The sequence below is a fragment of the Saccoglossus kowalevskii genome, chromosome 6 (assembly GCF_978046115.1).
Source record: "Saccoglossus kowalevskii chromosome 6, keSacKowa6.1, whole genome shotgun sequence".
Taxonomy (NCBI): domain Eukaryota; kingdom Metazoa; phylum Hemichordata; class Enteropneusta; family Harrimaniidae; genus Saccoglossus; species Saccoglossus kowalevskii.
Window position 1 is genome coordinate 21,588,553 of NC_140646.1, and position 15,253 is coordinate 21,603,805.

The 15,253-nt window shown below is 32.1% G+C and overlaps 1 protein-coding gene across 1 annotated transcript; it reads right to left on the reverse strand.

The window, feature by feature from the left end:
* Positions 1–246: 246 nt before the first annotated feature.
* On the reverse strand, positions 247–5,609 carry LOC146742157 (uncharacterized). The gene is made up of 4 exons (XM_085500800.1): positions 5,520–5,609; positions 2,818–2,884; positions 2,524–2,649; positions 247–628 (listed from the first exon to the last, which is right to left on the reverse strand). The coding sequence occupies exons 2-4, from the start codon at positions 2,872–2,874 to the stop codon at positions 485–487; spliced, it is 327 nt and encodes a 108-aa protein (XP_085356926.1). The 5' UTR covers positions 2,875–2,884; positions 5,520–5,609; the 3' UTR covers positions 247–484.
* Between the last annotated feature and the right edge of the window lie 9,644 nt (positions 5,610–15,253).

The window sequence follows — 15,253 nt, forward strand, 5'->3', positions numbered from 1 at the left end:
AACTGGATCATATATGCCCATTATGACTGTTTCAATGAACTAAATGTGATAAAATGCCAGTTTTAAAAGATATGTTATTATTTACCGGTATGTTAAATGATAATGTATATTACGCATTCTGTATAAAATATTCCATCTATTTACTTACACTTTCATATTGGGCAACATGTGTATATGGACTTCCAACTTGCATTCATTTCTAGTATTTTTCAACAAGACACAAACGGTTGATACAAGATATTTGTTTTACTATATTTTTTTTAATAATTAATGTTAACACTTTGTTTTAGTAAATTGCGGTGTACAAACATTACCAAATAAATATTTCTACAATTACAAGAATTTGATATACAAATAAAAAATGATTTAATCAAAGCAGAATTAAAAGAATTTAATTTTCAACAAAAAAGAAAAGGAAACACCTCATTCAATAAATCAAAAACCTAATTAAAACATATCACGCTGGGAATCGTACTCTTCCTCTTCACTTATTATTTTCATAATTAAATAACAAATCATGTTCCAAAGCAATATTTAAATCCAGTTTTTTGCCAACTTCATCATACCAGGTGGTGTGCATTTGCCAAAAGCTCCTTCTCTCTGGCTGTTCTTCTCTCTTGAATTGTTTCTGCCAATGAAAACAAAAAAATGTTTTTTAACGTCAAGCCAATATGTTGACCACGAAAATGTCAAAAACTTTTTAAAGTAACATTAATCCTTTTCAGTATATTTTGTAATTGTTTTTATTATAATTGGTCACGTACATCGTATTTTGTATTATTTTTAATATCGCCACATGAATCTGAAAGGACGCATATATAACAAGATTTCAACGAGATCCCCTCTGATTGGTTTCGACAACCAATCACAGACAGCCTTCTAATTGTCTATGGTGATGTCACCAGTCAAGAATAGGGCAACGAACTAAAATAAAATGGCGGATAGTGCCGATGTTTATGATCAAGGAAAATGTTTTTTTTTTTTGGTAAGTTTGTCATTGTTAAACGGTATAAACATCAATCTATGATTTTCACAATTATACTGTGGATTAATGGGTTCAATTTACTTTCAATTTGGGGGTTACTTTTGTGTGGTTGACTATTTTTGTCCACTGGTTTGATCAAACACAGGAAACTTTGTGGTCGTTACACTGGAGACTGATGTTGGATTGTTGGCGATCTTCCCGAAATCGTCTACGGCTGTAGGTTAAGTGCCGTTTGTTCGTAAAATATTTATCAACAAAATTCATGATAACTCTTTAGTTATTTAGCTGATTTGGGTTAGAATAATAAATAATCAGACAATCATAAAAACGCGATTGATCCGAAAATGTTTTTATTTTAGCTTCAGTACTTGTATTTAGTGTGGACGTCGTGTGTCAAACTAGAAAAAATTATATTTTCTATTCACAAATGTGATCCTACAACATCCTTGTCATTACCTTTATACAGCTTAAAGCAGTTGGGGTCAAATCAACTTTTGGCTGTTTACAGTTTTATAATCAATATGACTTATTTATTTAAGATGTACATGCTGGAAGCAGCAGGAAGTATACACAGTTTGTTGGGAATGATAAATAGTCAATTTAATGACAACAATATTTGTGAATAGAAAATATAAATTTTTATTGTTTGGTTTATGCATGTTAATTTATTGAGTTGTATATTAATTTGTTGGAAAAATGTAATGTGGGAAGGTGGAGTATTGCAAAGTATTAATTGTTGGCAAAAAATGTACTTGAGCAAAAAACTTGCACTTTCTCACAGCTAAAAAACACTTTATTATGATCCTTGCCAATAAGATTTTCTGCTATAGCTTTGTTTGAGCTATTCAGTCACTGACTTCTGATACATTTGCAATATAGAAGTGTATGTTAAAATCATAATTACTATTTTTTTAGTAACCATGTTTAAATGAAAATTTGTATTATAGTCATGTATTGTATTAGGGGTCATATTTATTATTATAACACATAAAGGCAAACATATACCTTAGCTGTTTACATGTAAAGGAACATCATTATTCAAATATAATATTTTCTAACATATATGCATGTGCAGTTTTATGTTTTTTTAATCTAAATCTATGTGTGAGACTGGTATAACGTGGATGAAACCAGCATAGGCATGGTATTGCTAACAATAAATTACTGTGTTTGAAACCTAAAATACAATAACAATAAATTGTATACGAGTATACTCGTTCATCCAAAAGTGTTTGTATCAGTATGTATATAATTATTGATATCACCTCCTGAAGCTTCCAGCGAGCATATTAACCAACTCTGCAATATTTTATTTCAAAAACATTTGTGCAATGTTTCCTTTACATTGTGTATGCTGTTCTCAACGATATGTTAGAATAAACAAGGCTTTCTAGGTACTCAAAGAGTGTCAGCGGTAGAGTGAAAGTAGCTGCAGTGTTGAAAGGCTTGAGTAAAGTATACGAGATATGAGCAAGCAATTATCTTCTCACGTTAGTGAAAATTGATATAAAATATAAGAAAACAGTAATTATACTTACTATCAAAGCTAAGCATTTAATTGTCATGGCTGATGGTGATGCCATCTTACTTGCACACAGGTTGTGTGCAAATTCCTCTGTATTCATGTATTTGTAGTTCTTTTTTGTTTCTTCAGTACATAAAATCTATAGTTGAATTGATAGAGAAAATATTGTTAAAGATTAACGTGTCTATAATTAATAAAATAAGAAATGTTATTATTAATGCAAATAAAAACACTGATATACAATTCAAAATCTGAAAATTAATTCATGAATGAGCATAAGATTTGTCAGGTAAGTTTAGTAATTTACCTTTCTTGCTTCCTTTTGTCTCCATTCTCCAATTTTAATTTGGCAGAATGACAACATCTTGTTTTTCCTTTTCGGAATAATAATATTTACATCAGTGTTTATAATCTGTTATTTTAGTTTAATGCAAGTATTGTCATATAGGTGCTAATGTGTCTGTGTCGTATTCAAAAAAAAGAAATTACAGCCACGAGTTTGTATATGCACTATGTAGAAAATAAAGATGTGTGAGAAATTTGCATATCTCATCCATGTGATTATTTACGTTATAAGATCAGCTTCTGGTTCCAAAAAAATCATTATATCGGTTTCTGCACTGCTCATCTGTAAAATTCTGTCAATAAATTGAACAGGCTAAGAAGAACATCAAAGATTATTTTAAGTAATTTTGATCAAAAGAACTAAGGAAAAGTTTAATTGAAATCAACTGATGTATTCCATTTCAAATTATAAAGACAGGAATATGTGTATATTTTAACTATGGCCAACCATAGTCATTATTAACACGTAAATATTATTTATTTACAATGCCAGACAGGCACTACTAATGTCTGATGCAGTTTCAATAACCCAAATGAAATTGGCCATTATGTACATCATCTAAGACAGGCATGTGCAATAATTTGTCATTCAAATCCATGCATCCAACTTTACTTTAGGATATTGGGTTCATGAATTTTATAAGACACACTATTGAGTGTAACACCAATTTCACTCTTTTTTATCCGTTGCTGCTCTTTAACAAGCAAGTCTATTTTTTTACTTTGTTCATCTATCTTCTTATGCAAAGATTTTAACAAAAGCAAAAATTGATCTGCAGCCCGAGGTTGCAGCTGCTATGACGAAGGTACAATTTCTATAAATAAATGTATTAAATTACATGATATTAGTCGTAATAATGCTGATACATGTATTTTAATACTAACTGTTACATGGTGAAACGAAAAAAATGGTAAATGTAAATTATTGTTATTCATTTTTTGAGATATTTAGTCATGGCTATAAGTCCCTCAACAAAATGTGGTTCGGGACTTTGGAAACCAGAATTTTCTGTCAGGTGATTTTTACTTACTTTTTCTAGCTTTCCTGCCGGTGGCATTGTTATAGGAAATGTCAGACTCTCATGTCTTCGTTTACAAAACGTTTGTAAATGAGAATGTTTCCTGACGCCATGTTTCAGCTAAGACGACCAACTATGAAGTCAAAATCAAGGAATGCTAAGACTAACCAAAAAGCATTTTGGAAATACACACATAGTAAATCCATGACCAGATCTTCTATACCAGATTTGGTTAACCCAGATTGGTCAAGAGGTTGTACAGATGCTGAAAAACCACAGTACTAAACATTTTTTTCCCAGTGTTTTTCCCACAAGGATATTCATTACCTAATAATTACAGACCAATTAGTTTTCTCCACACCAACATGAGTTCCTTAGTGGTAGGTCATGTATGACACGACTGGAGGTAGGTTATTGAAGACTGGACATGTGTTATTGATGAAGGTGGTAGAGTTGATGTTATCTATTTGGATTTTATAAGGGCATTTGATTCTGTCCCACACAAACGTCTTTTGATTAAGCTTCGAGCTTATTGTATGAGTGATATTTGCTATATTTTTTGATATTGGATAGAATCATTTTTAACTAATAGAAAACAACAGGTTGTTATTAATGGACAGTATTCTAATCTTGTACCAGTGATTAGTGGCGTTCCACAGGGGAGTGTGTTGGGACCGGTTCTATGTTTACATTAATGACTTGAAGTTGCTCTAAGCAGTCTCAAGCCATTTGCTGATGGCACTAAACTGTATGCTAATACTAATTGTTCTACACACCTTCAACTTGATATTATGAAAGCCCAAGACAGGGCTGATACTTGGCAAATGAGTTTTAATCCAAGCAAATGTACAGTCATTCAAATAGGCAAATGTAATCCTGGTCATCTATATACCATGAGAGGCAATAATACCACTATTACTTTTGAGGTTACAAACTGTGAGAAAGACCTGGGTGTACTTGTGGATGATAATTTATTTGTTAATCAATACAATGACTACATAGCGCACAAATCAAATAACATTTTGGGTGTTATATGTCGTTCCTTTAGTTACTTGGACGCTGAATCACTTGTCTTGCTATATAAGGCTTTAGTTGTGTCTACTCATGATTCTTTGCGTTTTAGCATGTGTCGTTATCGCTTGGGACTCAATTCCCTCGCATGCGCAGGTGACGACCCTCCCGCTTTAAGTTTCTTAAATTGGAGACATGATAAAAACATATAATTATTTTAATCACAAAAATACAAGCCACCAAGATTTATTTACATTACATGGACCATCTACAACTAGAGGCCATGACTTTAAATTAAGGAAAATTTGGGTCATGTCTGGGTGTCAGAAAATACTTTTTCAGTAATAGAGTTGAAAATATTTGGAACACTTTACCCAATAATGTTGTTTAAAGCAAGATTCGATAGACACTGGATTAATTTACTATTGAAATACAACTATCGTGCTGATTATGTTTCCTTCATGTAATGCGCAGTCTCAAACAGTAATAGTAATATCTTTTAAGTGACCTCAAACATTATATTATACAAGTATAAGTAAGTAATATTAAATGCACCGGTAGTTGGTTTCTTATCGGCGATCCCTATTTATACGACTCAAATTAACTCCATTTTTAATAAAGTGTAATAATATACCTGAATTTTCCTGTGTGGCCCACACATCACTTCAATTTTCTCCAGCTGATTTGAACGAGTCTGACCCCTGACGCCAAACCGTCAGATTGCGTAAATGGTGCTCCCTGATTGGGCGAAGCACTAACTGGCACAGTTGAATATGTTTGTTGAATATGCCGCTGGGTCAAAGGAGTAATTCAAATAATATTATGTTGTTTGCCTGAAATCGTGTATGTCTGCGAGAGGATGTTTTTTTTTTTAAACTGGAGTATTGTATGACAGTAATCATAACACCGAACGATCCCTTACCAAACATGTAGAACTAATCTCTCGTCTAATATAGATTTTTTGTAATTCTATTTCTTCGTCTTTATAATGTGCATATATAATGAGGCATATAGATAATATGTAGATAAGAATAAATGAAACGTAGACAAATAATAGACAAAGAATGAACAAAATGTAGACGAAGAATAGACAAATTGTAGACGAGGAATGGACGAAATGTAGACCAAAAAATAGAGGTGATGTGACAGCATTCATAAACGGAATAGTAATAAATGTACATATGAAATGACTTTAATGTGTAATTTTTCAAACAAATGTTCGTAGATGCACACATTTATATATTATACATTGAAGAACGTGTGTGTTCAAAGTGACCTTGGGATGAATGAACTGAGTGAGGTTTAATCAACGCCGTATACATGTAGACATTGAAACATCCCTCTCACTTTAAAGAATAATTGCATGAACAAAATTATAAATTGATATACAATACCTTTATTGCTATATAGGTGATGAAATCAATCTTCAGCAAAATAGTTGAAAATACAATAGTACAAGATTATTTAATTCAAAGAAAGTCTTCCATTTACATTTGTATAACATTTAACCATAGCACTTTGCATTATAGTCACAAATTGAACAAATCTGAGTGACAGCACCCCCAGTTACCTGCCTAGCATATACATTTAGCAATACTTCTAGCAACAATGATGCAGAAGTTGACACGGCAACAGTTAAATATAATTTTCACAGGCAATTTCTCCCTTACTGTCAGATGCATATCAAATGTGACCTTTGCCTTGGAGTGGACATTCTTTACATTTCCTGATTTTTTTTTAAAACATGATATTATTCAACAGCGAATTAAATTATTCACAGGTTTCATATATCATATCAATATAAATCAGTGGTGTTCATGTTTTTCATTTTAGGGGTTCTCCCATTTGAAAAGCATGGGTGTGCTAAAATGTCCATGATGTCTGCATAATCGGAAAAAATGTTGTCAGAAGCATGTGAATAAAGTATTTAAAAGAAAAAAAAATCCCCCCAGCCTCTCCCCGTATCAAATGGGTAAATTTTGAAAGCCAATAAAACTGTAAGTCAATAAATATTTCACTTCATTAGACCTCAGATTTCAAACCAGTTGATTTACTGCATATGTTGAAAAGGATGTGCACTCACTCTATTTAAAACATCTTCATACATACTTGTTACTATGGAGCAGATATAATTTTCCGGATTTGACCTCCTTGTTTGTCAGTTATTTGTTTTGTGTTCTTGGATTTCGTTTTGACGATGTGTATTCGGACATCGTTTGAGAACATTATTTCTACTGTGTTCAACTGAATTGTTCGCCAAAATCGCGCAAATTAAACTGATCATTGGTCAATATTCAACAAATTGATCGAATCGGTAACGCATCATGGCATACAAGCAGCAGGTGACCTTGGATTACAACGTTTGTGTCATTCTGAATAAAATACGCAAACGACTACGGCCAGCATACACTCACACAGACAAAAAATATTTAACTCGGTAAAATTATATCTACATATATTATTGTAATCTTACCTGTAAAAAGTGACAGCTCTTTCGACGTGCGTGTGACGAGGCCTGGTGCGCGAGAGGGACTACAATTTCGCGCGCGAATTTCATTTCTCCACATGTTGCAACGATTAGTAAAAACGGTTGCTGAGACGATGGAAAACTAGTCAGCATTTGTATACAGGCAACGAATACTTTAACAAATATTTACACTATTTACAGACGTAGTACGGGTTGTATTGTTTTTTGGTAGCTTGTGACGTTCGTCGGTTTATTCCTACATTGTCCACCTGGCCTTTTTCCCCTTATCCATTTGGTGTAAGGGCCCTCTGCGTCTTTTAACATATCCTTTTTTGTCTTCCACAATTGTAATAACTGTACGTAGTGCACAAAACAAGTCTAAATTTGAAACAAAGCGTAACTGCACGAATTAAACTAACGTAAATCATTAAGTGTGAGAGCTGAGGCTAGCATGCATGAATGACATTTCTTGGATATTTTAATTCTCAATTTTTGAAAAACAAAAAACGCTATTTCTTGCAAATAAAATAGCAATTAAGAATAGTCATTGCACAATTCGTGATTCGTTGATTCTTCAATTCGCCTTACCCAAGTGTACTGTCTAGTTGTCAGCAAAATTATGACAGCGAAGTCAGCTGCTTTCTTATTGGTTGTCACAATGAAATAATGTTATGATACTATAAATCTGACTTATCACGACAGGTGTCACATTGAGTGGCATTTGACTCGTCGGAATTAATGTAAACACTCGTTTTTGCGGGGTTTGTAACTACATATTTTTTGGAAAGTAAAGTCAATTAACTGGATTAGATTGACAAGAAACTTCACTAGCAAATTGATTTTTTTTAAACATACATATATAAACATGTATTTTAAGACTAATAAAATCATGTAATGTTTTATAGAAATTGTACCTTCGCCCCAGCAGCTGCAACCTCAGTCTTTTCTTCTTTCGTTAACATCTTTGCATAAGAAGATAGATGAACAAAGTAAAAGATAGACTTGCTTGTTAATGAGCAGCAACATATATACTGTATATAATGTTTAATATATTTAATTAATCATCTTTATTATGTGTATTGATATGACAATTTACATTAATTGTGAATTTGTATTTACACTAACACAGCAATTATTTTATTACAGAATTTGATAGTTGCATCATTGGCCAACAATTATTTAACATCTTCAAGTAGATTTGTTTCTAGACAAACTGTAAGTATGAACATAAATTATTAATTAATTTATTTTACCAGGGGATCATTATCAATAAAGGTACTTTAACTAATTTATAACATTTATATAGTCCACTTAACTATGATATTTACATTAAGGTTATCTTAAAGACATTGAATAATACACAATATTTAAAATGAATGAAATGGAAATAAACATGGATGTCTTATAAAATTCATGACCCCAATATCCTAAAGTATGGTTGGATGTTTAGATTTTAATGGCACATGCCTGCCTAACTCATAGATCTGCTAATCTGTTAAATAATAACAAATACTGTTTTAGATGATGTACATAATGACTAATTTCGTTTGGGTTATCAAAACTGCATCTGACATTAGTAGTACCTGTCTGTCAATAAATAATATTTACATGATGACCATAGTTAAAATATACACATGTTCCTGTCTTTATAATTTGAAATGGAATACATCAGTTGAATTCAATTAAACTTTTCCTTAGTTCTTTTGTTCAAAATTACTTAAAATAATCTTGATCATCTTCTTAGCTTGTTCAATTCATTGACAGAATTTTAAAGCTGAGCAGTGCAGAAACCAATGTAATGATTTTTTGTAACCAGAAGCTTAATTTATCTGATTTTATAACGTAAATAATCACATGGATGAGATATACAAATTTCTCTCACACATCTTTATTTTCTACATAGTGCATATACAAACTCGTGGCTCTAATTTCTTTTGTTTTGAATACGACACAGACACATTAGCACATATATGACAATACTATACATTCATGTTTACATTAAACTAAAATAACAGAATATCTATATAAACACTGATATAATTATTATTATTCCAAAAAGGAAATGTTAAAAGATGTTGCGCCGGACTTGGCAGAGAATATTGCTATTTTAAACAAGATGTTGTCATTCTGCCAAATTAAAATTGGAGAATGTATACAAGAGGAGGCAAGAAAGGTAAATTACTAAGCTTATATGACAAATCTTATGCTCATTCATTGTATATCAGTATTTTTATTTGCATTAATAATGACATTTCTAATTTAATTAATTATAGACATGTTAATTTTTAACAATATTTTCTCTATCAATTCAACAATAGATTTTATGTACTGAAGAAACAAAAAAGAACTACAAATACATGAATACAGAGGAAGTTGCACACAACCTGTGTGCAAGTAAGATGGCATCACCATCAGCCATGACAATTAAATGCTTAGCTTTGATAGTAAGTATCATTACTGTTTTGTTATATTTTATATATTTCACTAATGTGAGAAGATAATTGCTTGCTCATATCTCATATACTTGACTCGAGTCCTTCAACACTACTGCAGCTACTTTAACTCTACCGCTGACACCCTTTGGGTACTAAGAAAGCCTTGTTGTTTCTAACATATCATTGAGGAAAGTATACACAATGTAAAGGAAACATTGCACAAATGTGTTTGAAATAAAATGTCGCAGAGTTGGTTAATATGATCAGATATTATGCTCGCTGGAGGCTTCAGGAGGTGATATCAATAATATACATGCTGTTACAAACACTTTTGGATGAACTAGTATACTCGTATTACAATTTGTTTCAAACACAGTAATTTATTGTAAGTAATACCACGTCAGTGCTGGTTTCATCCATGTTATACCAGTCACACACATAGATTTGAATTAAAAAAACACAAAACTGCACATGCATACATGTCAAAAATATTATATTTGAATAATGAATAAAATATAACAAATAACATTGTTAGTCACAATATGACAGCAATAAACATCTTTCATGCTGTATGTTTACCTTTACGTGTTTGTCTTAAACAAAAACCTACTGCAATACAAGATTATGTTTAATTAAAACCTAACAATAAATGTTTCCCCTAATACAATACAAGACTATAATACCAAATTTTCATTTAAACACGGTTACTAGAAAAATAGTAAGTGTGATTTAACAATACACTTCTATATTGCAAATGTATCAGTGACCCAATATTTCAAACAAAGCTAGAGCAGAAAATCTTATTATCAAGAAACATAAAGTGTTTCTTAACTGTGAGAAATTGTCATTTTTTTGCTCTAGTATCAAATATTTTGCCAACAATTAATACTCCACCTACTCCATCTTCCCCACATTATATTTTTTTCAACAAATTCATATACAACTCAATAAATCAACATGCATAAACCAAACTAGAATTTTTTTATTTTCTATTCACAAATGTGAATACATTTTAAAATCCGTGTCATTACATTGAATATATATCATTTCCTACTGCATCTTCGCAATCCAAAAGTTTGATATACATCCATTGTCTCACTTATGTTGAAGCTTCAACTTTACACCCCATTAACAAGAATTGAAACAAAAACAATAAATAAGTCGTATTGATTATAATACTGTAAACGTCTATAGTATCGTATATTACCCACAACAGCCTAAAGTTGATTTGACCCCAATTGCTTTAAGCTGTATAAAGGTCGCTGACACGATGTCCACACCAAATACAAGAACTGAAGGTAAAAAAGCTAAAATAAAATCATTTTCGAATCATTCGCGTTTACATGATTGTGTGATTATTTATTATTCTAACCCAAATAACTAAAAAGTTATCGTGAATTGTGTTGATAAATTGTGACGAATAAGCAGTAAGATCTTCAACAAACCAACACCAGTCTCCAGTGTAACGACCACAAAGTTACCTGTGTTTGATCAAACCGATGTACAAAAAAATCATAGATTGATGTTTATAGCGTTTAACAATGATAAACGCATTTTCCTTGGTCATAAACATCGGTACAATCCGCCATTTTATTTGAGTTCGTTGCCTTATTGCTGACTTGTGACATCGCCATAGACAATTAGAAGGGGGTCTGTGATTGGTTGTCGAAACCAATCAGAGGGGATCTCGTTGACATCTTGTTATATTTGCGTCCTTTTAGATGCATGTGGCGATATTAAAAATAATACAAAACAAGATGTACGTAATAATTATAATAAAAACAATTACAAAATATACTGAGAAAGATTAATGTTACTTTAAATGTTTTTTGAAATTTTCTTGGTCAACATATTGGCTTGACGTTAAAAACATTTTTTTTTCATTGGCAGAGACAATTCAAGAGAGAAGAACAGCCAGAGAGAAAGGGCTTTTGGCAAATGCACACCACCTGGTATGATGAAGTTGGCAAAAAACTGCATTTAAATATTGTTTGGAACATGATTTGTTATTTAATTATGAAATAATAATTATAATAAAAACAATTACAAAATATACTGAGAAAGATTAATGTTACTTTAAATGTTTTTGAAATTTTCTTGGTCAACATATTGGCTTGACGTTAAAAACATTTTTTTTTCATTGGCAGAGACAATTCAAGAGAGAAGAACAGCCAGAGAGAAAGGGCTTTTGGCAAATGCACACCACCTGGTATGATGAAGTTGGCAAAAAACTGGATTTAAATATTGTTTTGGAACATGATTTGTTATTTAATTATGAAATAATAATGAGGACGAGGAGTACAATTCCCAGCGTGATATGTTTTAATTAGGTTTTTGATTTATTGAATGAGGTGTTTTTTTTTGTTCAAGAAATTCTTGTAAATTCTGCTTTGATAAAATCTCATTTTGCATTTGTTTATTAATTTCTTAACATTATTTTGTAATTGTAGAAATTTTTATTTGGTTATGTTTGTTTTTAGTAAATTCCAACTGTGGTGTATTAACATTAATTATTAAAAATATTGTTGTAAAACAAATATCTTGTATGAACTGTTTGCGTCTTGTTGAAAAATACTGGAATACCGGTACTCGAAATGAATGTTGGATGTGTATGTACAAAGATATATTGCCCAATATGAAAGTGTAAGTAAATATGGAATATTTTATACAGAATGTGTATACATTATCATTAATCATACCGGTAATTGTTAACATATCTGTTAAAAGTGGCATTTTATTACATTTAGAAACAGTGCAACAATCTGGCGAGTCAGATGTGCAGCAGTCTGAGGGGTCAGACATGTGCCAGATATGTACTGCCAGCATTGGTGCAGGTAAGTTCTAGCTGTAACATGCCTGTATATTTTTAGCTGTGTAGTACTCGTCCATTATTTTGTTTGACATACAGCAGGCTATGTACCCAGTCAACACACTGTTGGGTGATGTTGTCGTTAAGGATGATCTGAAAAGAGCAAGAGACAAGCACTCCAGAAATGTGTTCAGATGCAACAATTGCATGGAGCTTCAAAGTTAACATGCAATGTTAACCAGATGCTACATTTGGCTGGCAGTGTACACTGTCCACATTCACATTTGAGAACTTACATACGTTTTATTTATTTTTTCAAAATAACAAGATCAGCAATGTTGTTTTCAAATTTATTGCATGACACAGGAAAGCAGCGCGATACAGCTTTGTACTGTTTTTATTGGAGGGGTTATGGTGGATGAACGTTTGTGCATTTGTTTCCTATCATTTTATTTTGTAAATTGTTAGAATAAATAGTTTCTCAAATTTGTCTCTACTGGTTTGTTTCCCATCCCATCCCCTCAGATTTGTAAATGGTCAACCTTGGAGCATATGTACATGAATGGTGCTTTTGTAAATAATCTGCTAATTTTAACATATTGTTTTATTCATTCAGGGTAGTGTAAGAGTTTTAGTTGAGACAAAGCATGATCCAATCAAGTCTGCAGATGTTAAAGTGGATTCGCTTGGTTTGTACAAAGCAGAGAAAAATGCTTTGAGAAAAAACCCAAAAGATTACCTAGATAGATGTTACTATTATGACTACCCCCCCTTACTCCCATCTAATTAACTTATTCAATGAAATAATCTTTCTTTAGAACCCTTAGAACATTATTATGTACTTTGTGGTCAGAATTTGTTTGTGTTAATGGTAACTATATAAATTTTTGATACTGAAATCAGTCACATGCCCTCTTTTTAAATCCTAGCTAATATTCATAAACATTTTTATTTTTTTTTTGTTACAAATGAAAATTTTGATGAGTGTATTAGAATTAAATTTGTAACCATGCTCTATTAATAGCGTACACACTTAAACTAAACTATAGATTTTCTGTTCAAAATAGGTTATATATTTTAATGATCCAGTATACAACTTACAACTGTTGGGTTACATAGTATTATACACATATGCATTGAGATGTTGTAACTTTTGAATAACTTGTATTATATACCCTTTTTTTTAGCAACACTTCTGAATGTGATTGCCATTGTGTTCTCCAAGCAAGAACTACACATCTGCAGGTCGTTTTCATTGTGAATTTTACTCATGTATATAATTATAGTAATGGAAATTAGAATGTTACAAAAATCATTATTTTAGTCGTGAAATATAGAATGAAACGTCTTTGTTCCCTTTTTGTGGTCAACAGGTAATATATAACCTACTCACATCGGTAAATTGTATTCAATGTAAGAAAAAACTAAACAATAAATATTTTCAGTTCTGTTTCCATGACAACTTTGTCTATTATTGTATAATTTATTCAATGAAGGTTGGTAAGTGACTGGACTGGGTATTGGAACTATGTTGATTTGGTTTTCAAATGCCAGTGTGATATGCAGTTCAACCTTGTTGACTGTGTCATAGATTGGTAGAAAACAACAAGGCTGTTGTGAATATATTTAGCATCCCACACAAGCTGTCAAAAGAGTGACCTACTAGTCTTCGATTACTAATACTAGCTTTCAGTTTGTGAGCTTATTAGTCAACGTGCTAGTGTTCACAGAATGACCGGCTAGTCTTCGAAGACTAGTACTACTATTCATTCTTTTTCCACTAGCTGTCACAGGCGACATATTAGTCGTTGATGCAAGTCGTCGAGTGTTAAGCTCTTTTAAATTGTTCGGCCTATACAAGAACTCCGCAAAAGCTAGCTGAAGACTAATTTTGCTCAATAATAACATTCAGAAAATACACTTGTTATCAAAACTGTTGGATCTTGTTTCTTAGTTTTCGAAGACTTACTTTGAGAGCTTGCTGATTAATGATAGCTATCCATTTTGGTAAGGGACTGTACTGTGGCTTACATGTACTTTCATTGGAGACGCTCTTTTAAAAGAGCAAATATGGACTCTTTCTGCATGCAAAACGGGCAACTGCGAAATGTTATTACTGACAACTATCTTCAGTCATCACAATGTTTTTTTCTCTAAGTTTCGCTTTTAATTTTCAACTGTATTCCTTGCCTAATCTTTGTATGTTACTCACGATTTCATCATGGGAGCAATATAGCCCTTTGTACAGTCCTGTGAACTGGCCTCCATCGTCAGCCACCACGGTCCCGAGAAGACCAATAGAACTTTGATTTGTTCTGCCTACAATTCTGTGGTGGAACACTAACTGTCAATTTTCGTAATCAAAGTTCTATGACTGTGGTGGCCGACGATGGCCGAATGTTTACAGCTAAGGAGGCCTATCCACAGGACTGTACTCATGGCTATGGATTTATAGTGCTCTAAGAAACTCTTGGCCATCTTTCAGGATTCTCGTAAATGGCAGTATTGTTGGATTTAGTTAAAGTGCAAAATTAACCTCTTTAAAAGGACTTTCAACTAAATATAAAAGACAATTCAACTTAAATAATTTTCCATCTTTGCTTTTTTAATGAGGCCGAAAAAAATGCGTGTGGTTGCGGTAACCCACCTTACCTTGC